Consider the following 27,658-nt stretch of genomic DNA (forward strand, 5'->3'; position numbering starts at 1 on the left):
CTCTTTGATTTACAGGGAAAGAAATAGAGACTGAAACAGAAAACAGTATTATTGTGAGCCAGTGTTCAACAGGCTAATAAACTGGATTAATACAACGTAAGTCCTATCCCCATCAGAGAAGGATGAAGTAAGACTAGGCAAGATCCATGTGAAAGTAACAAGGCTAATTAAAGCGTAGAATGATTTTTTTTTTTCTTTGTATGGGAGTGACTTAATGGTGATATTGCTTTTTAAAACAGTAGAGAAATTACAGCGTAAAGAAGTGTGACAGATACCTGTCAAATGCATGTGCAGCATGGAGGGGCAACTGTGAAACCATTAACACCATCTCCAAGTGTAAGAACAAGGAGGGACAGTCAACTGAAATTAGCAGGTGGCAAACTTTTATCTAAAAGAAGGTAACTATTTGCATAGTGCATTAGTGAACTATGAAATGCAATCCTGTCCAGGGCTGTAATGCCCAGAAGTCCACAGGGGCTTGCACAGTAATTAGATAAATTTACAAAGGAAAAATCCATCAGGTGCTGTAAGATGCACATGCTGGCTCAGTGGAGCTTTGAACTCCAGTTCAAAATACCCCTCCAGTTGCTGGGGGTATATTCCCATAGTGCAATAGTGTACTCCTCTATTCTTAACTAACCATGTGGTGCTGCTGGAGAATAGGTCCCGGGCTAGGTAGCCTCTCATCTGTCCCATTACAGAGCCTTTAGGTTTTATGTTGTTAAGACCTTATGACCTTGTTCACTGAAGGAAAATCATGCTTAACCAACCTGATTGCCTTCTACAATTGGACAACTGGCTGGATAAATGAGGGGAGAGCAGAGAATTTTGTCTACTTGGACTTCAGCAAGGCCTTTGATGCTGTCTCCCATGACATCCTTGTAGGAAAGCTCAGGAAGTGGGCGCTGCATGAGTGGATGGTGAGGTGGATTGAGGGCTGGCTGAAAGGCAGGCTTCAGGGTGTTGTTATCAGTGGCACAGAGTCTAGCTGGAGACCTCAAGTGGTGTCCCCCACGGGTCAATACTGGGTCCAGTATTGTTCATCTTACTCATCAATGACTTGAATGAAGGGATAGAGTGCTTTTTCAGCAAGTTTGCTGATTATATGAAACTTAGAGGACTGGCTTATACCACAGGTGCTGTGCTGTCTTTCAGAAGGCTCTAGACAGGCTGGGTAATGATGCAGCTTGGGGAGGGAGGTTAAGCTAGATGACCTCCAGTGGTCCCTTCCAGTGTCAACCATTCTGTGATTCTGTGTGACTTGACTCCTAAATAACTACTCTTCAAAGGTTCCAATTTTTATTCCCTCATGGGACTTCTAAGGTAGAATGGATATATACTACAAAATATACTGAGAAACATTCCCAGTGCCTTGTTGAAGCAGTCTAGTGTGGAATAATGTTCATCTCTTACTAAAATAATCTCAATTTGAAAACAGGAAGATTTCAAGTTGCCAGCTGGGAATGAGCCTAGCTCATGTGAATTCTCAAACCATGCCCAAGAATTTTAGGAGTTTGCTAGTTGGCATAAGCTAAAATTATGCCAGAGACCATTTGAACAATTAAGCAACGTAGAGAGTTGCATTCCAGTCCCTGGAGTGTTTCCAAGCACTGTGTAATTTACAGTTCTAGCCTGAGTATTGTATTTCTATCCAGTTTGAAGTACTGAACAGAAAGTAATTGCACAGTAGGACTTCTCTGTGTGACCACCATAGTTACTGGTTTGCCACTTACAGGCCAAGCCTTTTTGCAGTTTTTTACGAGCAAGAACAAAAAGTTCAGTTGAGTTCTTAAGCTGTCTAAATCTTGTAGTGAAGTGAAAACCTTAAGTATAGAAGTGATTTGGGGTCATTTGAACTTTACTGCATTACCACCTGGGAAATCATTAAAGTTGTTGCCTAGAACAAGTAATAAGAGAAACTTTGATAAAAGATGAAATGTGGAATTTGTGATTTTTTTTTTTTTTTTTTTTTTTTTTTTACCTTAATAGCTACCTTTTCTTTTTAGACGATGTCCTCAGCAGTTGTTCAGATATACGCAGCAGATCGCAATGCCGTGTGGTCGAAGAAATGCTGTGGTGTAGCTTGCCTTGTAAAGGACAATCCGCAGAGGTCATATTTTATCAGAATATTTGACATTAAGGTAAGCAAGTATCTTTTTTTTCTTTATCACATTATTTAAGCTTGATTGTATTCATTCTCTATTTTGAACTGAATGAGCATAGGTTGTAGCTACAAACTCAACATTCTCAAGTAGATGGTTGTGCTGTAAGCGATGTAATTACAGTGCTTATTAATAGACAAGTGCAACTTTCTCAAGTATTCTAAGTTTAAAGTATCTCATAGATGTCAGCTTTTATGGATGAAATAAATATCAGATATAATTTTCTTGCAGTTCACAGAAGTTGTCCTCTACAGATCTGATTAGTCACACTAGTGAAAGTTAGCATAGTGTCACTGCTACAGATAGTTGTCAAAATTTTAGCAGGTCTCTCTACTTTGGTATTAACAAAATAGATGCTGTCTTCTGTATGGGTGGAAATAATGTTTTTGGGTAGTGCGTTGGTGCATGTGAGAACTGTAGGACAAACAGGTTTGTTGTTTTTTTTTCCCTCCACAACGTATATGTACATTCATACTGTGGATCTTTGTCCTATTACAGTATTTCACTTCATACAGTAGGAGCTAAGAAATGAAGTGTCGAAGATAATTTTTTCGTAACAAAAATGATACTGAAAAGCGTAAGTCTTACTGATTTGCTGAGACTTGGGAAAGCTTCCTGTTATCTCTGCAGCCAGGAACAGCTCATTGTCTGTCAGCATTCAGTGCTTGAAGTTTCTCAGATTTATTAAGGATTGCCAATTGACATTTGCATTTGACTTTGTGATTTGGTCACTTGATTACTAGACTTAGAAAGAAACCTGTTCCTTGGGTTTAGAACTATTTCATTTAGACATATAAAATTTCTTAAAAAGGTGAGATTTTTGTTCCCCTTAACTGTTTCAAGTCAAGCCTGAGAAAATAACAGGAGACTGCAAGTCTCCTTTAATGTTATTGCTATTATCACTGTATTCCTATCAGTGATCACTTTTACTGCTCCCAGTAGAACTTGAAGAATGGTGCTTTTTGAAAACGGGTATCTGAACAGAGCACAGTGACCTGATGGCGTAGCCTTCCACAGTTCTTCCACAAGTTCCAGTATATTTTGATTTTGATTGAGCTCATTTATTGGGCTAATAGCAAGGTAGATGCTTAATACCATGCAGCTTGCAACTCTTAATAGGTTCTGTTGCGAAAGAAGTTGAACTCTGCAATTCATCTGAGTTTTTCAAATTATTTTTTTTCTTCTTTTCAGGATGGGAAATTATTGTGGGAGCAGGAGCTGTACAATAACTTTGTATATAATAGTCCTAGAGGATATTTTCATACCTTTGCTGGAGATGTGAGTCTCAACATCTTTGAATATCTGCTTTAAAATGCATTTTATTTGAACAGCAGCTTCTTTTTAATGTGCCAGAGGTTTTTATTTAATTCTGTAAATTATTTATAAAAGTACAATATTACCTATGTTCTTGAAGCTTTTTAAGCTTATCTATAAAAGCATTTTCTAATCTCATCCAGAAAACTTAATCCATAGAACAGAAGCATAAAATGTAGTTCTGTTTTCAACTCCCTTTACATTTTGATTTGCAGATGGTGTTTGTGAAACATCATATATTCTTAAAGAACAAATTTTCCTCTCCCCATTTTGATTTCAAGCCACAAGATTTTGTTTAAATTTGTTAGCCATGATCTCTGGAAACTTGATTAGTAGACTGAAATTCCTAAGATAGAATGAATCACTGTGACTTGGTTCCAAATTAGTGGTGGTGTTTTTTTCTGATCATACCTTCAGAATGTGTAAGAAGACATTTAAGAAAGCCTTTGAAACATTTTCTTAGTCATGGGTGGGGAAATATCAATGTTTTTCAGACATGTCAAGTTGGTCTTAATTTTGCTAATGAAGAAGAAGCTAAACTATTCCGCAAAACAGTAACAGATCTGCTTGGACGACGGCAGAGAAAATCTGGTAAATATTCAAATTAGTCTTAAATTGAGGCTTGTTTATGTTGTTTTGGTGGGGGGGAGGCAGGAAGCTACTTCAGTGACTGAAAGCTACTGGAAGCACTACTGCCGTACTTATGTTTAGAAGTAATTGTGTTATTAAAGCAGGATTCTTTTCTGCATTGTGCAAAAGTAGTATTTTTCTGAAATAACTTTAGTGCTCTTTACTCTAAGTTTCCTTGTAAACTGAGACTCCAAGGTTGTGGTGTTTGAAAATAGGTATCAGGAAGAAGCAAAAATGGTAAGCTGTCAGTGGGGAAACTACAAATCTTTCTGTAAGCTGTTTTCACATTTGAATAAACCCTCTTTTAGCATCTCTTTTAGGGATGTTTATAACTGATCTGTTTAAATTCAGCCCAAGTGGGTTGTAACAAAGATTTTACCATCTGGTATGTTCAGTAGTTCATGTGAATGAATTTTTGGCATTGGTCCAGCGTTCAGTAGAGAAATATGTTTTATTCAAAACTAACGATCTTGGTGGAGGCCAAGAGCAGAAGACATAATGTGCCTGTACTGTCCTTACCAGCACAGGAGCTTTTTTGCTAGCTGCAGGATGCCTCAGGAAATGTGGTCAGGGTTTTAAAGGGAGTTCAGGCTTCTTACAAGGTCTTATCTTGGTCCTTTTCCAGGGAGTCCATAAACAACTTGCCTGTCTGACAGCCATATATCCATGAACGATAAGGTGATACAAAACATAGATTGAGAACACATGGACTTGTGTTCAAGCTACAGGATGTTTTTTTGTAGTCCGTTCTGGAATTGAATTGCACTAGCAATGCTGTAGACTACTGTAGAGGGAAGAAGCCCTTGTCTTAGAGTGTCATCCTTGCAAGTATTCTTGGGAACCTACATGGTCTATATGTATCATTTGGATTTCATTCAGATATGGTGACTCAGGTGCAGAGCATTTGTTCCAGAAGCTTATATAGCTTCTTTAAGATTCCTTCTGCTCAGAATTAGTATAAGATGACAGGGTTCCATGAGAAGAAGTGAGTCATTAAGAAGTGGCATTAATAATGTTGTGTACCCACTCTTGTGTAAAAGTAATCTTCCATCTCCTATTCCTGAAGTTCCACTGTATTCTGTGTCTAAAACACAGTGGTATAGTGCATAGACTTGAGTTGAGAAGAAATATGTTTGTATTATTTACCATAGCAAACTTTGCTGGAAAACAGTGGTCCAGTCAAACCTCTTGTTCACAGGACAGAGGTTCATCTCTGTCCTTCCATATAGTTATTTTGAGCCATTATCTTGGTTTGTGTGATCGAGCTTATGTTGTAGGGTGAGCTTACTCCATACACTGTATTTTAATAAACAAACTACTCTTCCTCCCCAAACACATACAACTTGAAGAAGACAACTTTAATTAAAAAAAACACACAGAAAACTGAGGGTTTGTTTGATGGTTTTCATGGTTTAAGCCCAGGCCATAAATCAGAACCACACGCTCTACCCCCCCCCCCCCCCCCCCGCCTTTTCTTCCCCCTGCTGCTGGAGGCATGGGAAGGAGAATCGAAAGAATGTAACTCCCATGGGCTGAGATAAGAACAGTTTAGTAACTAAGGTATAACACAAACCACTACTGCTACCACCAGTAATAATAATTATAAGGGAAATAACAAGGGAAGAGAATACAACCACTCACTGACCGATACCTAGCCTGATGCAGCAGTGAACCAGCCCTTCCAAGTTACATCCTGGGCATGACGTGCTGTGGTATGGAATACCTCTTTGGTCAGTTTGGGTCAGGTGTCCTGTCTCTGCTTCCTCCTGGCTTCCCTTCCTCCCTGGCAGAGCATGAGGCTCACAAAGTCCTTGGTCAGACTAAACATTTGAGCAGTAACTAAAAGCGTCGGTGTTATCAGCGCTGTTCCCAGGCTGAAAGTCAAAACCACAGTGCTGCACCAGCTACTAAGAAGGAGAAAAAATGACTGCTACTGCTGAACCCAGGACAATGGTTTTATCTTGTTAAGAGCTGCAACAGGAATTTTAAATTATGATATTTCTTAGTCAAGCCACCAGATGAAGTTCTGTATTTCTCATTGATTTGACTGTATCTAATTGTGCCGCTAAAATAACAGGCTTTTCACTTGCCTAAGTCAAAGCTGATTTGCTTTTGGTGTTAATATATTTATTTATATATAATGGCTTATATAGAACATACTAATTTATAATACATTTATATATATAATATAAATTACATATAGAAGTTGTATATTATTTATAATGTGTATATATAAATTGTGTGCATTCTAAATGCATCTTAAATTCTCAAACACAGAGGTTATAGTCTGGTAGTTTTAATGGGATTTTACTCCCATGGCTTCTAAAATACATTGATTTTCATAGCAGTGCCATCTGACAGGCTTTTCACTGAAATGAATGCTTCATTTGATCACTTAGAAGCCTGTTACACCATTCCGGGCTTGCTACAAGACTTTTCCTGGAGTCTTATGGAAGGCTTATGTTGTTGGAAAGTAGCAAGAACAGCAGTTCTGGCTCACAAGTCTATGTCTTGGTGCCGAGACTAGTACACAAAATATTGTCTAACAGCTGCAAGAAGAAGCAACAGTATTCTGCTTTTCCTCACTTGGAATGAAATGCACTCTAGTACACAGACAACTCCTTAGTAAGTGCATCTGGAATTCCAGAGAGGTGAAAGTTTGGCTCCGAATAGAGAATATACAAGAGCTTGCAAATGAATAAAAGGAATTATTGATGTGTTGTCTTAACCTTTTTTAAATATCAGGCTGGTTTTCATCTAGCTATTAAGGTAAATTAAATTCTCAACCTTAGTTTAGGAAGAAATCACTGTAATTAGTTAAAGTCTCTGGTAGGCCTCTCCATTTGCTTCTTAAGCTGATCCCAAATAGTTCTGCCGGTAAGCAGGATGAACACAGTGTTTCTCTTTGTGCTTGTCAGTGTAGTGCATTCTCACTTCGTGTAGTCTTGCACATACGTACCATTAGTTTTTACTTTTGTTATTTTGCTTCAGAAACACGTACACAAGTGTCCTCTCCACATGCTGAGCGCCTAGCCATAAAAGGGCGGCAGAGACTGTGGAACAGAGCCTTGTTCTAAATGCCTTTCTGAAGTAGCAGGCTTCTTAATTTTTATGGACTGCTTGTAGCTCATGGGTGGGAGCTCTGTTAGCCCTCTTTGAAGCTGCCTATTTCTTCCACAAGCTTTTAGGTCCTGCTGCCCTTCTTAATGCAATTTATAAGCTTCAAGCTAGGTATTAACATCTCTTAATATGGAGAGCATTATTATGTTTCTTTAATGTCTCTCGTCACAGCTTTTATTATTGCTGCCTGGGAGACAAGGGCATCTGTGAAGTGCTCAGCTTGTTCTCTCGAGTCTTAGCAGATATCATTCTTTTTTCCAGGAATACTTATTAAAGGGAGGTGTGTTTTTTGGACATAGGCAGCTGCTGAAGTTGATCTGTTTTAGGTCAGTAGGCATTTCCATGTTCAGAAAAAGAGAAATCCTCCACGCTCTAGTCAGGTCATCTGCGCTTCAGAACAGGAGGTCGTATTTTCTAATCAGCAGTCGGAACCACAGAAAACCAGATCTAATATATTTTGGACACATATTCATCTTTTATATACCCAGCAAAAATTACAGGAAGTGTTTAAATGTCTTGCTTTGTTTTCCACTATCTTTTCTCATGAACTCTTTCTTCTAATGAAAATGGTAATGGATTCCCTTGATTCAGCACAAGGCCACTTGACACTTCCTATGAATAACTCCTTCTTTTGCCAGCTTCCCATCCTGTGCCAAGTGACTTGCAGTCAGTCCTGTATTCTTGTTTGCTGTGTCTGAATTGTTAAATAAAACTCCAGTTATGTTCCAGAAGTTGAGTTTGCATTTGGTTGTTTTTTGGTTTTGTTTTTTTTTTTACTTTATTTTTGGCAGCACAGCATCAGTGGTTTCTTATGCTGAATATTCTAGGAAAAGAAAGCACAGGGTTTGGGCAAAAGCCTTTTTTTCCTTCCTTCTCCCTCAGACCTGATGCCTTTTGCTGAGGCACCTTGGCAGAGGTTCTCCACCTCTGTACATAAAACTAAGCTGCTGTGAGCTAAGAGGCAACTGTCTGTCCTTAGGAGGCTTGCTCATTAAAAGTTTATTCTCAAGAGGTTTTACTCATCTTCCTCTGAAGGTTTGATGACCTTGACAGGTTCTTTATTCCTATCTAAGATCAGCTGACTGATTCAAGGCTGACTTGCCTCACATGCTTAGGATTGTAGATTATTTTTTTTTAGTATTGTTAGGACAAGGTCAGCACCATCTGTGGAGGCACCTTCTCCGTTCCCCATATGGTTTTGTGTCTGGAAAAATATAGTATGTTAGCTTTTCTGGGACCTGCTGTAAAGTGAAACGTATGTTACAAATTCTTACTACAAAACTCTTGGGAGTCCCTCTTAGATTTCAGATAATCCAGTTCTGAAAGGAAATTCCTTAGAGAGCCATGCTTTTTGGTGTAGTGAGATGACAAGCTGCTTGCCCATACATATGTGTACTGCTAAGTCCAAAATTCTTAAGTGTGTGTGTGTAGGTACATGAATAGTGTAACTGTGTACTGGGGTTTTGAAGGATGGCTGCAGGGTAGGTAGATGCTGTTTGTAGTGGATAGATATTAATAGTAAATAAGGGAAATCTCATTTAAAGAGTTTATTATTATAGGCTGAGAACACTGAAATGTGAAATGTTTACAACTCCATTTTAAATCATCAAGCCAAATTCTTCATGATCTGTGAAACAGCATGGCATTGTAAATGGTATATCAGATTAATACTGAGATTCTGGTTCTGTTCCATATTGTTTAGCTGCCTGTTGGATAGCAGATGAGGTGTCTTATTTTCTTTGCATAAATCAAAAATAATGATAATGTCTTTTAGGTTCTGTGGGAGAACAATACTGTATAAAGGTGCCATTTATATTTCAAATGATGGAACAGTCTCATTTAGTGGAAATAGAGAAGCATAATGTTTCAAAAATCTTGCTTTGATAGACTGTACCAAAACAGCTGCTTTTCTTAATATTGCACCTTACTTTGGAGTCAAAATGTGTGGAACCAGCTCAGTAGTTATTACCTTATACTCCTACTCTATTTGAGCATTCAAAATCAGTGCTTATTATCTAAAACTGGGGGGTTATTTTTCTGTAATACTTTTTTAGGGTTGGGTTTTTTTTTTTTAAACTGCACAAGCAGGCTTTAAGGATATTAATAGATTCTGGAGTTCAACATCATTGAAAGCTTCACGTGAAATGAAAATACAGAATGAATTCTTCCTGTGAGACCTATGAATAAATAGCTCTTTCTTTTTTTCAACAGAGAAAAGACGAGACCCACCAAATGGTAAGCTTTTTGCATGAGTCACTGTATTTTATTTTTCCTATTCCTGTCATTTAGTGTTTATGTATAGCTTTGGTTTGGACTTGTTCAGGATAGTCGTGTGGTGGCAAAAGCAGTAACCTCTTATTCTGGAGGTTAGTATTTTTGTTTTGTTTCTGTTCTTTGGTATTTGTTTAGTTGTCGCTTGAAAGATCTGTGGCTTAGCTGGCTTTGTAAAGAATGTTTCTGGAGGAGCGTGTTTTGTTGCAAATAGGACAGAGGCCTTTCAGCTTGAACTGAGAAGATAACTTTGTACCTTGCATTTGCTGCTTGTTCTTCAGAGTATGCCTGTGTAGGATCAGTAGACAGAACCCTGATGATGTTTAAAGTTGGCCTATTTGTCTAAGGACAGGCATAATGATGACAGTTTTCATAAAACATCCATAAAATTTCAATTTCAGTGTATCTAGCTAACTAATATAGCCCTTTGGTCACATGTCATGGTTGTCAATATTAAACTTTTTTTACATGAAGGATTATTTCAGTCTGTCTGTATATCAGGAATATGTCTCACTGTCATGAAGATCAGGTTCCTCAGGTGATCATCATATGAAATTGATGGAAGGAGTCGAAATTATGTATCAATTTGATCCCATCATTTTTAATCTTCTATTCTAGATTCATCTGAAAAAAGCACATCAATGAGTATTAAGTTTGAAGTCTTTGTAGTACTGAACTCACACTGAAATTAAAAAATTATTTCTCCTGTGATATTTCTGTTAGTGATCCAGATCATAGGTCATATCCCTGTATCTGTTAGTTTGCTGCTTGAGCAACAGTATAGTCAACTGATCATCTTAGGTCCCCTTATGGCTTGAAGTGGTAGTCTTAAATTTGTACTAACCAAGATACCCAAGCATCTTGGTGTAGGTCACCAAACAGGTAATCCTTAACAAATCCTGAATTATGGGAACTACTTACATCTTTTTTTATCTAAACAAAACCTCCCTCATATGGAATACTTATAAAAATATTACTCTTTCATAGACATTAAATTTTGAGGACATTCAGGCAAGCATCAGTTTATGCCAGGCATTTTTTAATATTGATTTCTTCAGCTGAGACTGGGTTGTTTAGTTTAGAAACAATCATAGTAATACCATCCATGATCATCTTACCAGCTTTTCTGAGCTTTCAGCAGGTTTTAACTGTTCTGCCTCTTGAGCGACATTTGCTTCTGCTCATCTGAAGAGCACATCCCTGATAGCAGTGTCCACAGAACAGATGGGAATTGAAACAGTAGTGGTGACTCTGTAGTGCCACCTCCCACAAAACATTTAGCATTTGTCTCTACTGTAAATGTTACCAACTGTAACACAAGCATTTTTTTCATCTAGTTTGTCAGTGGTTGAAATAAGATTTAAGAAAACTACACCTGTAAAAACTAAGCCTGCAAAAACTTTTGTCCATAAAATAGACTCCATAATTCATGCTGTAAGACCTCAGGCAAAAACTTTGTGATTTGGGGGGTTTTTATTGGTTTTTTGGTTGTTTTTTTTTTTTGAGAAAAATACATACTGAATTTGCAGTTTTTGGTCCTGTGCTGTTATCCTGAATATTGAAGACATAGATTTATGCCCATAGCTTTTACTTTCCACGTGTGTAATCACCAGTCAGAGCTCTCAGCATCTCTGCTTTCTAGTACAGTCTTTCCCTGGAACATCCACATACTCTTTCACAACCTGTCCATTTTTCTTTTCTGATTCTGTCAAATTCTGTAATTCCTGGCAAAAAGTTGTGTGGTCATGCCCTCTGTCACAGGTGAGGCATGGTCAGGGTGTGGGTTTATAGCCTCAGGTGGCTGTATTCTATACAGACTTTGCCTTTTAGTGTTTGAAATTCAGGCTACAGCAGATCCATACTATCAGCATGTAACTGTGGGGAACCCACCAAAAAAGCAACTAAATTGTTGGAGGATCAGCTGGTTTTTTTATTTACTCTCTGTATGCAGTGAAATTCTGTTGGAAAACACCACCACAAAAAAAAAAAAAAAAGGAACACCTGCTTTTATGTCCTGGGTATCAGTGCATAATTACCTTTAAAACTGAAAAACAAGAGCAGTCACATTTCTGAACTCACATGTTCCATGCTTGAAATACTGTGGGGAATTTTGGTTTAGTGGGGTTGTTTGTCTGGATTTTCTGCATACGTTGAAGCTGCATGGAAAAAGCACTCTCTTTTCAGATGACATTTTCAGTGGTATGGATTTAAGGTTTGTTTTTTTTTTGTGGAATTGCAGGGTTTAAAATCAAATTGGCATTAACAGTTATGTAAAATGTTTTATTCTGTAATTTCCTGGGATTTATGTTCTACGCATTTGTAACAGCTAGGTCTCTTTATGCAAATAGAGAGGAGTTATTGCCGTTGAACTGACCTCTTAGTGAAATTCTGGACGAAACAAGGATCAAGGATTTGTCAGAGAATTAGGTTTTGAGGGAATCTTTAAGAACCATGTGGTAGCATTTGATTTCAACTATTAACTAGAACAGTTTGCATTTATAGTAGGGCTATCTGTAGTCTGGGACAGATGTCAAGAGAGGTTCTAAATAAAATACAGAGAATTTCCTAGAACTAACGTTTCAAAATGTTTTGTACTACATTTTCTGGAGCTTCTTCCGAAGATGTCATTGATATTGGTAACAGTGGATGCTTAAGGCCACTGTACTGCCAGGTACTTCCTAATGATGAGCTCTATATGCCTCTTTCGCCTTCATTTATTGACCTGTCCACACCTGATGGGGAAGGTGCATGTTTTATGATGGGAAAAATTTTACTGGATATAAATATGGCAGTTCTAGAACAGTACAAATCTTTCCAAGGCTCTTTTATCCCTCGTGGACATCTAAGGTCTAAACCTGATGGTAAGAAAAATTTTTGTCTTTAAGAATTTACTGTGATCTCTTGTATAAATATTATTATAATCCAAGGAATCGGACTATCAATTCATAATTTGAGCTCAGCTGAATAAACACTGCAGAGGTGCACGTTTCTTTTTGAACATCAATACACCTGCTGAAAGTACAAATATCAATATAATGGGTGAAAGTAGAGAATATAACAGAGAAAATTAATAGGTGATTAAAGTGGAAATTACTCCTACAATGGTTTTGTATCCAATGACATGAAGACAGTAATTTTTAATTCATCCTGAAGATTTTTTGCGTAACTCCACTTGTTAAGTTTTGGGTTGATAATACTTGGTGCTGAATGAATTTAATGCTAACTTGGAGTGAACTTAACAATGCAAATTGTTTTGCATAGTTGTAGGTGGTCAGTTTGTGCTTTGGTATTTTCAAAGGACTGTTGTTTAGATCGTAACATTTCTAGATCAAAGCATTTCTGCTTAGCAGAAAACACAAGAAATTCTTCTCCCTGTGGTTTTAAGTCTTGTCATTTAAGACTCCTGCAGGAATGTAGGCATTGTCGTATGTTTTTAGATTAGTTTTGTCTAGCCTGGTGTTGCATTTTTGTTCTTGTTTCTCGTTCCAGCTAGTACTAGGTGATTCCCACTAAGGTGTTAAACTACAAATGTCAGCTGTGTTATCCATTGTATTGTCTGCTTTTCTTTTCTGATTTGGAATTTGGACTGTGAAACTTAATGCTTGTTGGTCCCTTTAGAATGCTTAGAGGACACTGAATTATCCATATAAAATGCAGTTATGAAAAAATAGCGTCAGAATAAGGTTCGGATTTCTCAAATTCTAATTAGACTTTTTTAATCATCTGCTCAGTAAGACTGGATGCATGGGTCTTACTTTGATTCGCTAACCATCGGGTTAGAACTCACAGATAAGTAGAGGATGTTTTCAAACTATTTCTGGCCAAACTGACCAAAATGGACTGCTTAATCTCATTCTTCCACACCTGAAATCACTTGTTCTTTTTGTGGGTTTCCTTAAAAATATGCATATATATATACCTACATGTGTGTATGTATATATGAAAAATGCATAAATTGCCTCTTAGTATTTAAATACTACTGTCGCTTAAGTCAGGAATTACCTTCTAAAACTAAGCTAAAAAACTGGGTGCAAAACATGCTAGGTACGTTTATTTGCTAGTATTGTGCAAGTAGCATAATACTAAAATTGGCAGGAATATAATTCAGGTGTGTTTTAAATAACTAGAGTAATAATTCAAAATTGTTTATAATGAAGAATGAGGTTTAAAATTATGAATTATGTTCTGAGTGGTTAATTTGTATTTCTGGTGCTGTTTTTATGTCACTGCTCTTCAAGCTCTGTTTCTTATCTGGGACTTCTGTTATTTTTCAAACCTGTCAAAGAGTAAGGCATAAGAAACCCTGAGTAGTTTCATAGATACTCTCCTGTATTTGAAGAAAACAGTGTGTCCACTTCTTTGATCTTGTTTAGGATAGTAGCTGTGCTGTACCTTCAGTGTGTCTCATTCCATGTGTTCTGTACCTGACAGCGCTTTAGTTTAAAATTACTTTCTTTGCCAAATTTGAGGGGGGGGGGGGGGGGGGGGGGGGGGCAGACACCAACCCCAAACCAAATTCTAGTTCAGAAAATTTTTCTGACATTACTCTTGCAGTACTTTTTTTTTCCTTCAGCAAATAACTTAGCCTGTGTGTCTGACATCCAGAACCCAGCTGTATGCACTTAGCATGTAGAGCTGTGGTTACAGAACAGGTATTTTACACTCAAAAAAACCCAAAAAGTTTGTAGGTTAAATATGGACTTGTTGAAACACAGCAGTAAAACTCCTGTACTTTACATTCACAGGCCCAAATCTACCAATGGCAACTGTTGATATCAAAAACCCGGAAATTACAACTAACAGATTTTATACTCCACAAGTCAACAATATTTCGTATACCAAAGAAAAGAAGAAAGGAAAAACTAAAAAGAGAAGATTGACAAAAGCAGATATTGGAACGCCATCAAATTTCCAGTAAGGACTTTTTTGAGTTTGGGTTTGCTTTTTGGTGAGTGTGGGGGTGTGTGTGTGAATTACGCTTGCAAATGCTCAAGACTTGAATGTGTGACTGTTGTGTGTACCGTGAACTACAGTGAGTGCTAGCTGGAGTGTTGTGGAGTGTAAAAGCAAGTTAGCTTATACACAGGTGAGGAGTTTACTGCAGCTGTAAACAAAAAGTAACTTGCTATCCTAAAAAAAGAAGAAAATTAGCGGTATAGAGGTATGCCTATTGAAGTGGTCAGCTCAGTGCAGACTCCTATTCAGCCTCAGTGGTCAGCTCCTTGACACTTATTCTTACAGCAGTGTCTGCTTAGTCAACATATGCAGGTCCTGACTTGTCATAACAGTGGAAATGAAATAGCCATATTTTTATCTCTGGCTTTCTGCTTACAAACTGACTCATTTGGGTACATGGTGTAGTACCCATACCTTATTGGAAGTACAGTGTGCTTGCATACACCTCTTGGAGTGGGTTGCATTTTCTCTAATACTAATTTTTTATGTATCTTTAATCTTTTTGAGTAGTTGCAGTTTCATTTTAAGCTTCACTTTCATGAAACTTGGTTTTGGTCACTTTACTGAATTAACTATTGTTTCCCTGAACTATAATTTGGTATTTTAATCTGTTGCCTTTATTTGCTAAAGCAATAAGGAGCTTTAGTTACAGCAAGGATCAGTTTCTGTGAAGCATTAAAAAAATCAGTGTGAGGTTTACATGCCAAAAGCGAATGTCTTGTTCTTTTGGACTGTTATTTTGTATCACTTCCACTGGCATACTTTCACAGAATAGTACTCCATAAAAGTAACTGGCATTACCAGTTACAGTAATGTTACTGCACAGTGTGTTGAGAGAGTGCTCTGTAGAATGGGATAGTGGACAGGAAGTAAAAGGAAAGATGGGCTAAAATGCTTCCCTAGTATCATTTGTACATTCTGTAGCCAACAAGCAGTTGCATGAAGTAGCTTGGAGGGGCAGAAACTTTTCTGCCCTTTTTAGCTGATTATAGCATCACATAAAAATAATAATTTAATAGACACATGAAATGGAAGATGGCAGCTGAAAACAATTCTGACTTTACTTTGAAAGATGTAAATGGGAGAAGGGTGATGAGAGAACAAACAACTCTGATGACAGGGAGGGGTGGTTTTCCACCTGCATGACACTGAAGACCTTGGCAGTAGCTTGAGTCCATTTACTATATAAAGACTAAACTCCTTCCTTGATCTCTGTGCAGTCCTTCCATCCCCATCCATATGCACACCAGGGGGGCATAGAACCTTCATGTTTTGCCACAGACTATAACCTAAAGGGGGAGACCCCACTTGGTCTTTTTGACCTGATGAAAAGTGGGAGTAAAGGAAGTTCTACTATTCCATTCTCAAGTGGAGCACTGAGGATTAAGAGTTGCTTAGCGTCTTAATGAGCCTGGAGTTAGAAGCTGGTAATAATGTCAGCTTACCTTGGTGTCCTGTTTCAGTTAACAGGGTCATTTTTATGCTGATTAATTGGACTTTTCTATTTTTTTAGACACATTGGACATGTTGGTTGGGATCCAAACACAGGTTTTGATGTAAGTAATTTAATAAGTTATTCAAGATGCTGAATGATTAAAAGTTGTGGATGCTTTTTAATGCAAAGTTGTGAAGATTGCCTTTAAATAAACATAAATGGTGATTTTTATAGTATGATGCAGACATAGAGAGAAGCTGACATACAAGAGAATAGGAGGGATCCGGGACTGAGGGGAAAAAGATGCATAATTGAAATTTTTGTGCAAGGTACTTCTTTCTCCTAAACCAGTCTTTCCTGACATGTATTTGGCCTTGCTATTCTTTTAACTACATGGGTTGTTTCTTTTTCCAGTGCAATTGATACTTTTAAAGAATATTCTATTTCAAGCTACTTAAAACTGATGAATCTTACTTGCAGGTGAACAACTTAGACCCAGAATTGAAAAACCTGTTTGATCTGTGTGGAATTTCGGAGGCTCAACTAAAAGACAAAGAAACTTCAAAGGTCATATATGATTTCATTGAAAAAACAGGAGGAGTGGAAGCTGTTAAAAATGAACTGCGCAGACAAGGTGGGATTCCTTTTATTTCCACATAAAAACTAGCAGGGCATTTTTTGCCTTAAGGATTAGAGTAGAAACCCTTAATGATGAGCAATTTTTATTTCTTTTCTCTGGACTTCATGTCGCAGTTGCACTAGTTTTCATAAGGTTTCTGTGCACCTTACACTATGTAAAAATGTCCATGCATGACCCATGAGAGTACTTGTTCCATAAAGAGTAAGGGTCTTACCTATGTCAGTGAAATAATTTCCAGTAGCATTTAGTCTGACTGCAAAACTATGCAGTATGCTCAATCCATATTTTTCAGAATGTGTATGTTGCATATTTATTTATAATCTCAATCTTATAAATAAGTTAAAATCTTAGAAGCGATACTGCTGTTGTCAGTTACAGGAGTAGTACATGGCTGACTGGTGTATGCATGTTGCCTGTTTACCTTGGCAGCACTGTGTGATGACCCTTGCAACAGCTAGAGATCTGCAAACTTTACATGAAAATTTTTAAGGCTTTTTTTCTATTTTAAAGCAAAAAGTGCGAGTTTTGAGCAGGCTTCTGCTGCAGAAGAACTCCCAAACAAGCTATTCCCTTCCTAGCCTTTGAATGTGATCTCAGCTGATGCTGAGTGGAGCATAGCAAGTGGAACATAGCTAGTGGAACATAGCAAGTCAGTCTGAAAATTACACTGCCTACGTGAAACTTTAGGAAGTTTGCCCAGAACACTTCTGAAGAGAAATAGGATATAAATGCCATTGAAATTATAGCAGTTTGAAACAAGTGAGTAAATTGTTCAAGTGACTGAAGTGATACAGATTCAGGGGACAATGACTTGTGTACATTTATTTCTTAGGTCCCCCACGGTGGAGCGGTATGTATTTGAGCTGGCATCTAAGCAAATGCTTCAAAGTATTCATGCTGCTGTGTGATTTCTTTCCTAGATGAGAAACCTTAGTTCACAGCTGTTTGACTGCAATGCTAAAAATTACAGTCAAACTTCTTTAAATTGCAAGCAGAATTTCAGTTATGTTTGGGTTTTTTCTCAGTAAGAAATCTTCCAGTTTCTTTGTTTAATCTTAACTCTGTTTAAATGTGTACAGAGTTGTTGATCCTAGACTGCTGACCATAAAATTGGATTGGGAAGACTTGCCTTGGATTCTTATGATTAATTTAAAATACTTTTAAAATACTTATTTTTTTTTTATGAAGTATGTGTTAATTTCACATTATGGACACTTGCATGTATAAAATTGAAAGAAAAGCTGCCTCACCTTTTACATGCATGATGATACTTTGTGCTTTCTGATAGAGGCAGATAAAATATTCCAGTATTTCAGTGGATTTATCCACAGTTACGTTGTTTGATGTGTAGGCTTGACTGCTGTTTGAAGTGTTCTTTCTTAGCTGAAACACATTTTTCTGTGTTTATTGCAAGAATTTCTGTGCTTACATATTGACTGCCAGGATGCTGACTTGAGAATGCAGACACGTTTTTCTGCTCAGATAGAAGTTACTTTCCTGTTTTTTTTCTGCCCTTTCCCTAGTTTTGGTACTGTTGATTGGGGGATTTTTAGTGACAATACCAACAACAGCAGATTTTTACAAACTTTTTTTCTTAATGGCAATATTCAGATTAGTGTGCATTTATAAAAAACTAAATTATTTTCCTGTTTTGCTTGTACCATCTGTCTTGGGGGAGGGGGAGGGGGGAGAGAGGATGAGGTAATGGTGCTCCCTCCTTCCTCTTCCTCATTTCACTCAGCTGAAGGCAGACAAGCCTTATAAAAACTCCTGAACTCTGTTTCCACAGGTGGAATTGGGCAAATCTCTCTAGATGCAATGCAGATAAACTCACAGGAAAACTTAAACCTTGTGTCCAAAATCTACAGACGCTGCAGACTCGTGACCACGCTATCTTTTCAGTAATAGAGAAAAACTGTCTCTAGTGCTTGCCGAGTCAGTTATGTGTTAAAATACTGGCCTCCAGTGGTCCAAAAGGAAACTGCAGTCGTGTCAGACAGTGGTGGGATTTTTCAAAATCAGGAACGTTGGCAGTATGTCTCTTGGAAAATCTATGAAGTTTGAGAGGAGATTCTCCCAGTGTTGTTCTTCTGAAGGGATGGAAAAAACCCAGAGCAGTTTGTGGAACTTAAGAATGTAACACATAATTTTAGGAGGGGTGTGTTTCTCTAGATGAGCAAGGAAGGAGGTGTTGAGGCACTTCGTCAGAATCCCTTTTATAAGCATATTCCCTCTCTACTCTGGTGCAGACATCCTGATTTCTCAGCATGTAACATGAAAGAGGTAATAGAAGTAGTAAAGAAGTATCTTCTTAAGTGCAATACCCTGTTCATTATCAATGCATGTGTAATTGTGAAGTTTTAGTTGTATATTGGCACCTGGGTTATTAAGTAGTTCTGTGCCAAAAGTACCATAAACCATTAGATGGTTAATGGAAGAGGACATGGTGCCATTTAAAATGCCATTAGCAGAGGAAGTACCTTTCAAGGCTACTTCCTATAGAAGTGATTCTGTGCATCGAGGTTTCCTTTCTACGGTCCCTGCATAAAGTTATTGTTGGGACTAATTTTCAGTAAAAGGAACTAAGAGCCAGTTTAGGCTGCATCATAATGCATTAGTGGTTTTTCTTGTTACTGGAAGATGTTACTTCAAAAAATACTTGTCTTTGTAATTCGCTAATAAAAAAATGGATAGATTATAAAGTGGAAATTCTGTATTTCATTTTAAGTGTATTTTCTAGAACCACTTTCTCTTGTCTTCTGTCCTGGGTCAATAAAATTTTAGAGGATTCTTTTGAAATTTTTTTCTGCATTTTGTCATGAGAATTTGAAACACTAACTAACAGTCACTGCCATAGAACCAAACAGAAATTAATGGCCAAGCTTGTTTTGTCTTTTTATGTATTGCACCTGCTTCCTGCGTGTTGATTCTTTTCCAAAACACACAACAGACATAGCAGCTATATTCAGGTTGGTTTGCATTGCTCTTAAGCATAGTTTATTAAGCTTAATCCAGAATTGGTAACATTTGCACAAGCACAGAGATCCTTGCAAAAGGCAAGGCAGAGCCTTTTCTCTTTTTCCTGCTAGTCTCTGAAATACTTACGGGTATTGAGTAACATGTAATTGCAAATTGTCTTGTTTCATTTCAGCTCCACCTCCACCACCACCATGCAGAGGAGGACCCCCTCCACCACCACCGCCCCATAGCTCAGGCCCTCCTCCTCCCCCTGCTAGGGGCCGAGGGGCACCACCTCCACCTCCATCAAGAGCTCCCACAGCAGCACCTCCACCCCCACCTCCATCTAGACCTGGTGCAGCAGTGCCCCCACCTCCTCCAAACAGGATGTATCCTCCACCACCACCTGTGCATTCATCATCGGCACCGTCCGGCCCACCTCCACCACCACCACCGCCAGCAAGTGGGTCAGCTGTTCCTCCACCACCTCCTCCTCCTCCACCGCCTCCTGGTCCTCCTCCACCACCAGGCCTTACTTCAGAGGTTGATCACCAGCTTCCAGTTCCTGCAGGAAACAAAGCAGCACTCTTGGATCAAATCAGAGAAGGAGCTCAGTTAAAGAAAGTAGAACAGAACAGTCGACCAGTGTCCTGCTCAGGAAGAGACGCACTGTTAGACCAGATACGGCAGGGTATACAGCTGAAATCTGTGAGTAAAAGCTGTTTCTCGTCTAGGTCCTCTTGGGACTTGCAAATGGATGCACCATTACAATATCAACACTAAATTGTTTCTCTGGTTTGGGCTGGATCATAACTTCAAGAGTTTTTGAAGTGATGCGTTAAACAGTAGTGTTGAGAAAATGTTTAGAACACATATTTACTATAGAGGAGTATTGGTGCATGAAACTATCCTTGTTTCAAACTCATTTTTCACTAAACCCTACAGTGATGATACCATGGTATCATAGCTGTAAAGAACTTTTGCAAGAACTATGAAAGATTGCTGGTCTCGTGAATGCTTCAGTAAAATTGTCTATACAACTGCACGGCATGAGTTGAGCAGTAATGGTACTAGAAGGCAAACACTAGATCCCCTCATCTTAAAAGGGAGCTGTCGCTGCAAACATTGAGGCTTGTCAGAACGTGTCTGGAAAACTGCCTGTCATGAGGGATGCCTCTGCTGTTCCTCTGCAGCTCAGGCTGTTTCAGGCTCTTACTGTTTGTTCTTCATATCACTGAATATCTTCAAAATAATTTTACCTGTAGGTCATTTTTTTGTTGTTGAGGTTTTTTTTTGTGCCATGCTACTGCACCTGAGGCTTCTGATACAGCAACAGTGTGAGGGCATGTTCAAGGCCAGGTTGAACAGGGCTTTAAACAACCTGGTCTAGTGGCAGGTGTCCCTGCCCGTGTGAGGGGGGTTGGAACTGGATGATCTGTAAGGTCCCTTCCAACCCAAACCATTCTGTGATACTGTGTTGATATTTATGTGCCATTGCAGGTATGCGGTATCAAAGCCTATTACTTTCAGAAGGAATTAGCAACCCAAAGCAGACCTGGATAACAAACCCCAACAAGGAAGAATATTGTGTGGAATATACCAAGGATAAAATAAATAATGATTTTTCAGCCACGGAAGTCATGCCTGTACAGCTTTACTCTAGATGAGCCCTCGCTTCATGAGAAGTCAGAGCTGAAATATGTAGTCTTGAATATGGACCAACTACAGTTGTGTTACATGATGAAAGAGAAAAGGTTGATAAAACTTAGCTTGAGCTGAAGAAACAAAGTGCAGTTTCACTCTTCCTTCTGGCTGAAGGAAAAAATTCATTAATCTTACAAGGAAGTTTGTCTTGAAATACACAGGTTTTGTTTTGCTAATTGCATCTTTCTAATGTATCTTTATTCCAAGGTATCTGATGGTCAGGAGAGCGCGCCACCTACACCTGCACCCACCTCAGGAATTGTGGGTGCATTAATGGAAGTTATGCAGAAAAGGAGCAAAGCCATTCATTCTTCAGGTGAATCTGCGATTTTTTTGGCCTCAGAGTGTCAGGTTTTCAAGAGTTAACACTTCCGTTCAATGTAAAAAGGTGTTGGGGAAAAAAGCATGGATGTCAGCATATTGTAGGCAGACCCCTAATGTTGAGTTCAGTGGTTACTTCTTGCTGCTTTGAATTACTGATGTATAGTAGTTTGCAGTAATTCTGAATTTAAAATGATTAATTAGGGCTAATATTCTTGTGAAGATTTTTATTTTAACTGACATATTTTTATCCACTACATGTCTGATAAAATAAGTTGTCAAAATATTTTTGGAAGGAAGGGTTTTCGTTCTGTTTCTAGAAACAAAGCTCTTGAAGATTTCATTTCTCAAAACTGTACCTTCCAGTGGGCTTTGGATGCCACCTGCTGGATAATAATCAGATAACCGGAGTTACTCGACTAGTCCCACTGAATCAACTTTTCACACTTCGGTGCTTGAAAAAAATAAGACTGCAAGAGGATTTGCATTTCTCAAATACCAGCTTGTAGTAAATGCAGTTCAGTAACTGCAGTGCAGCTGTTTGGTTACATCTCTTCTGTTTGGCCTTTGATACATTTTTCTTCCAGGTCTTACCTTGATACCAAATCCAAACTTGCAGTCTGCAGACTATTTGAACAAATACAGTATAGATTGTTGATTTGCTGCCCTGCTTAGTAATCTCCAGTTTTGGTAATTTATGTAAAATAAATGCCAGAAGTGTGCTAAATACAGCCTTCCTAGGGAAGGAAATGCTCTTGCCCAACAAATAAGTAGCTTATTTTTAACAGGCTAGAATTTAAAAATTATGCTGCATATAAAAAGAGGGGAAGGCTGAATGAAATTAACCACAAACATTGATGTTGATGCACATTACGTGTCTTAGAATATTCCAGTAGCCGCACGGTCTTTAGTTCACGATTTTTTACTTATCTGCTTGTACAGTAAACAGAAATCCCATTACGTAGTAAACCTGGGGAAGCAGTTACTCTGGGGAAGCAGTTACTCTGTCCTTGAAGTTTAAAACCCAGTCATGAACAAGCTGGCTCTCACATTTTCTAAGAACGAGTAATAAGTAGAAAGTGTTAAATGAGAACTTCTCATTCTTTTTCTCATAGCAGAAAACAAGATACATTTTTCCTACATGGGGAGAGGAGTGAGAAAGGAAATAAATTACATTTAACTTTCAGCCAGCATCTGTCTAAACCAAATGTCACATCTAGCAATCTTAAAATAGACTATTACCAAATGTATTCTCGTGGTGACCTTGAACTGATTGTTCTGTTTTCAGAAAGTTGTGGGAGAAATCGATAGCACTTTTGTCATGTTAATTCTGTGCGTGCAAGTGACTTGCTTTTTCTTGTCTTACAGATGAAGATGAGGATGAAGATGAAGAAGAAGACTTTGAGGATGATGATGAATGGGATGATTGATCATATATTATTATATATATTTTTTTTAAGGTGAATGATATACTAAACACTACTTTCTGTCTATGGATTCTGTAAAATTATCATGTAAATGTTCTACCAATTTGCTGTATATTTTTGTTGCCTTTTGCTTTTTTATTAATCTGTGCAATACCTCATTTAATCTGTAAAGGTTTGTCATAATCCTCTACAAAGCTACTCCCTGTTAATGTGTGCAAGTTTACACCTGGATGATCATGTACATGTGAATACTTTCCATTCCATCAATAAGGGAGTTTAAATGTAATATGTGAGACTGACAAAAACCTTAATGTAATTTAGTTATAATGCAAGAAGGAAAACACTATTTTCATACCCTACTTTTTCTGTATCTAAATTTTCTTATTAAAACCTAGTATAGCACTATGTTCTTTAAGTGATGCAGCTCTTAGTTTATTTAGCCCCTTCATTTCAGATGCAGTGCTACATGAATGTTGAGGCTGGTTTTATACTATTGCATGGTTTCAAATACATCACAACATTTATTTCAAACCTTAGCAGTAATCTTTACATAAAACAAGATCACCACAGAAATGCACAGCTAGTTGAGAAGATTAGTTTGCCCTAACTGTAGCAATACTGACTGCTACTGAACAGCAGAAGTAATTAAATCCTTCAATTAGGGAACTCTCTATCTGAGGTTACAGGGTGGCTTTTTACATTGTAATAGTTGTAAAGGCATCTTTGATGCAAGCAAGTTCAGTCTTTTTTTTTCTCTCCTTCCCAGCTCTTACTTCCAGAATGAAGAAGTGTAAATTACCGGGGGCTATACTGGAGGCTGGCAGTTGCTACAGTTCAATTTATTTTTAAAACCAATTTTACGTGGTTTTCAGGCTGAAGGGCTTCGTTTAATGCTTGCTTCAATAATGTTTAATTACTTTAAAAATTTGTAGGACATTGGTGTACTAATAAACATAAGTGGTATTACTTTGCAGTCTTTGCGTTATGGTACACAACAAATGCTGAAACACCAATCCTACATCCGTAAGGTTGGAAAGCCATTAACTCAGAATATACACTTTGAATAAGTACTGAACCTTATGGCAATATTCTGTCTTCATATGTTGGCTTTAAGACCAGGGATTGTGATGAAGATCAAGAACCCGAATTGCAAGAATAATATTTGAATAAGTGGACGGAAAGTGGGATTCTCATTTCACAGCTTGCACATTTATATAAATTGTACTTCGTAGTGCAGTAAACTTTGGCATATCTGCCTATTACAAAATATTAATCTATGCTATGTGGGTATTTAATATCTGCAGCATTAATACTGTACTTACTGTAATTTTCAGGTAGAAAATCTTTCTAAAAAACACATTATCTGACACAGAATATTTAGTTAAGTCAGTCATACTTGGAGCATAGTTAATGCATAGTGTCCTGGGTCTTTGACTGTAGTCAAGGTATCAAACTAAATTTAAATTATCAGAATTGTATTGACTGAAACCCAGTGTTGACCTGATCTTGACAGGCTGGACCTGCATGATACGGCTTGGATTTCTAACCCAGTTATAACCTAGTCTTTAGTGAATTAATGTAGTCATATGAGAAGAAAGGAAAGTTGCTGAAAAGTAGTGGGAGAGGTAAGGTTGTAGTTAAGTTATTCAGAGGATGCTGACTTTCTTCCAAGAGTAATTTAAGCACATAACTTCAGGAAAAAAAAAATTCCAAGTGGTCTCACTTTCTTGCAGTAACTTTTGCATTGCCTTCTGCTGCTGGAAACACTTCCTACTAGCTTTGCTGCTGTAATGATGCGAGCATTGGATCAAGTGCAAGTGCAGCGTGGGGTGGCTAATGGCAGTGGAGTTAAGAACTCGTGTAAAGGAAATATTTGTATGTCTTTCATATAACTTCTGGCACTGCTCCCTTATTTTTATTGCATATAGGGCGTTTTAAAATTAAGCAGATGAGGCCTAGAGGTTTTCCTAACATGTTACTTACTAGTTATGTTTAGCTCTTATGTTCCCAGAATTGGAGTTTCTGTAATACAGTTAATAATTAAGCATCACAATTCATTAATCAAATTTCTGTTCCAGGTTTTGGGAGCTCTGAAGTTACATTACTGAATAAAACTTTGATTTGTAGATACTGGCCAAAGAAAGCTTTTGATTTTTCTGTTTCTTCATACAAAAAGTACATTCACATTCTGTGGTGTCCAGGTTAATATTTACTTTAAAGTAGTGTTTGTACATGATAAATTTCGGGCATAAAGACTGCAGTGGCAGTTAAGTTACTCATAACTGCATGCTTCAGCACTCCGCCACTTGCACTATGAGCAGAAGATAGCATTTCATGATACTGATGCATTGTTGCTAAACATTGTAATGAAGGCCTCTTATATATTCTGGTTAAATGACTGTCCAGATAGCCTTAGCAATTAACAAACTAGCATGAGGCTTTTGTATCAACACTCTATGTGCATAGACAATGTCAGCTAGCCACTTGTACGTTTGAAATCCGTAAGAACTTTTCAATCATTCAGTTTTCCATTTATCGAACTGAAATTTTTAGTATGTGAATTTTTGAAATGTACAGTGAATAGGATGTTGCACTGGTGGCAATTCATCATGGAGCATAATAAAATTAATTTGACCCAACTAGCGTAGAACTGTGTGGTTTTTAAGTGCTAATTGTGGCACAGCTTTTAAAGTAGATCTGCGTATCAGTTGTACACTTTAAAAGTAACTTTGGTCCCCTCGCCAAGTTCACAAAGCAGTAAATAGATGCTCTCTAGTCACAGTAGTTTTGGTGTCTCTGGAAAGTTGGATTGTGCTGCTGGTGAGTAAACACAATGAATAAGAATGTGACACCCCGTCCGGTCTCCTGGCAGATCTCATGGCTGCTCAGCAGCTTCTCTGGAAAGAGCTACTGCTGCAGGCAAGTGCAGTAATTCAGCAGCGTTTCAAGGTCAGACAAACATGGCTTCATCAGTAAACGCTCCAGAAGGAGTATTCAATAGTTAACTGTTGTCAATGAATGTGCTAAATTGCGAGGTTTTTACTCCGTCTTGCATGGAGTAGTGTTTGAGCTCAAGGCACTTCAGCAGTCTGCCTTCCTCCTCCAAAGCAAAGCACCTCAAGACTCCAGCACTTCAAGTTTTTATCTGGTGTAGGCTTTCGTTTGAAGTTGAGTACTTCTCTATTTTTTTTTTTTAGGCCTTCAGTGCAAGGCAAAGTTGGAATTGTCACTTGCAGGATGTGCTGAGGTATATAATTATTTCCTCTCCACTTACTAAACAGAAACTTAAAATATGCTTTTAAAAGGCTTTTCTTCCTATTTCTTTTCTTCGACTGTGGTTATTTTCCCAAGTAAGGTGTACATAAAGAGGAGAAAGGAGGAGAGAGCCTTTTAAGACTGTTACCAATCCACTGCAACAGCCTTTATCTAATCGTTAGAGAAATTCCTGGTCTAATTAAAGTTCCTGAAGCTTAAGTACAGTGATAAGCAGCTTTATTTATAGAGAAGTGAAACTGGTTTAGGAAAGCTTAGAAGATACTAAGCCTCTGTCTCTCAAAGGGCCCGTGTTACCCTCTAGCACCGCAGTGAGGATTCCAGTTGCTATGTATTTGTTTACTGCCTGGAGTTTTCTTGTGAGTGAGAATTTGGAAAGGATGGGGTAGCATGAACTAGAACGTGAGCCGTGGGGGTTTAATATCCACGTTTAAACGCGCTTGTCAGTGACGCCAGCTGGACACTTCAGTCTTTGAACATTCGAGGATGGATGTTTATGTAGTTGTGGAGGAGACTTGTATTTTTAATCACCAAACTGCTATGGCATGTCTGCTATTTTGTGCTTGAAAAAAATAAACCATTAGTTGTTAGAAATCATGGATCTGAAAGTAATTCAGATATACATTGAAAAGTAGAATCATTTTATGAATGTTCAAAAATATGCAATGAGTTATTTTCTGCCAAATTTTATTTTGTGCTGAATTTTGCAGTATTTGCAGAGTGATCTGGTAAAATGAGCTAGAATAATAATGTGTCAGCTATTAAATTTTTTCTCTAACATAGTTTTGGGTGATACCTGCAGGACTTACCCATCTCTAGGCAGCTTAATACGCTCCTAAAATTGTGAAGCTTGATATTTACATTTGTCGTGGGTTTTATCTGTTAGTCCTAACAAACATATGTAAAGGCCTTTTCTAGTGCTCTAAAGAGGTTTTGGAACCTCTTTGGAGTGAAATTCTTGACCCATTACTTCATGTGTGTGTTTTGTCCCTCCCTCAAGCTTAATCGTCTTTTCTGAGTTTTGCCACTCAAGCAGTATGAATTTTAGACTCATACTTGAGGATTAGATTAAGGGAGGTAATGTTTTCTGAGGAGAAAAAAAAGTCAAAGAAGCTTTGAAAGCAGAGCAAGTTTGGAAACAACCATCACCAGGGTTATATTTTTGTCTGTGTCACCTGGGGGACACAATGCGATCTGGAGTTTAAAGCTGGAGAAATATGATAGTGTTTGTATCATATGTCAGGCACAAAGTATTTGCTTAAATGACATTGGCAAGCACGCAAAATTGGGAATTGGCTCTTCTGGATGTTGATGCCAAAAACCAGGCAACTGCTGGAACAGTTGAGCTGGATTTGGAGCCCTTTGGTAGATGGGTTTTCCCAGATCATCAGGGTACAAGGAATACGGACTGACAAACTGTTGAGAAACTTGAATACTTTTTTTATTT

At 38.0% G+C, this 27,658-nt stretch overlaps 1 protein-coding gene across 3 annotated transcripts in view; it reads left to right on the forward strand.

Moving 5' to 3' along the window:
* WASL (WASP like actin nucleation promoting factor) overlaps positions 1-25,577 on the forward strand; it is a 49,378-nt gene extending 23,801 nt beyond the window's left edge. The window contains exons 2-12 of one of the 3 annotated variants that reach the window (XM_057415746.1): positions 2,007-2,141; positions 3,354-3,440; positions 3,971-4,067; positions 9,438-9,461; positions 14,243-14,411; positions 15,967-16,009; positions 16,369-16,522; positions 19,680-20,194; positions 21,398-21,506; positions 22,880-22,971; positions 23,705-25,577. In XM_057415746.1, coding sequence (XP_057271729.1) covers positions 2,007-2,141; positions 3,354-3,440; positions 3,971-4,067; positions 9,438-9,461; positions 14,243-14,411; positions 15,967-16,009; positions 16,369-16,522; positions 19,680-20,194; positions 21,398-21,506; positions 22,880-22,941 — 1,395 coding nt within the window. In that variant the 3' untranslated portion in view covers positions 22,942-22,971; positions 23,705-25,577. Of the gene's footprint in view, positions 1-2,006; positions 2,142-3,353; positions 3,441-3,970; positions 4,068-9,437; positions 9,462-14,242; positions 14,412-15,966; positions 16,010-16,368; positions 16,523-19,679; positions 20,195-21,397; positions 21,507-22,879 lie in introns of all 3 variants that reach the window. The other 2 variants (XM_057415745.1, XM_057415747.1) reach the window with 2 other exon arrangements.
* The last annotated feature ends 2,081 nt before the right edge of the window (positions 25,578-27,658 follow it).

This window comes from Pezoporus wallicus, unplaced genomic scaffold, assembly GCF_028554395.1.
Source record: "Pezoporus wallicus isolate ANWC-B61680 ecotype Strahan unplaced genomic scaffold, APGP_CSIRO_Pwel_v1 contig_6966, whole genome shotgun sequence".
In the NCBI taxonomy this organism is placed as follows: domain Eukaryota; kingdom Metazoa; phylum Chordata; class Aves; order Psittaciformes; family Psittacidae; genus Pezoporus; species Pezoporus wallicus.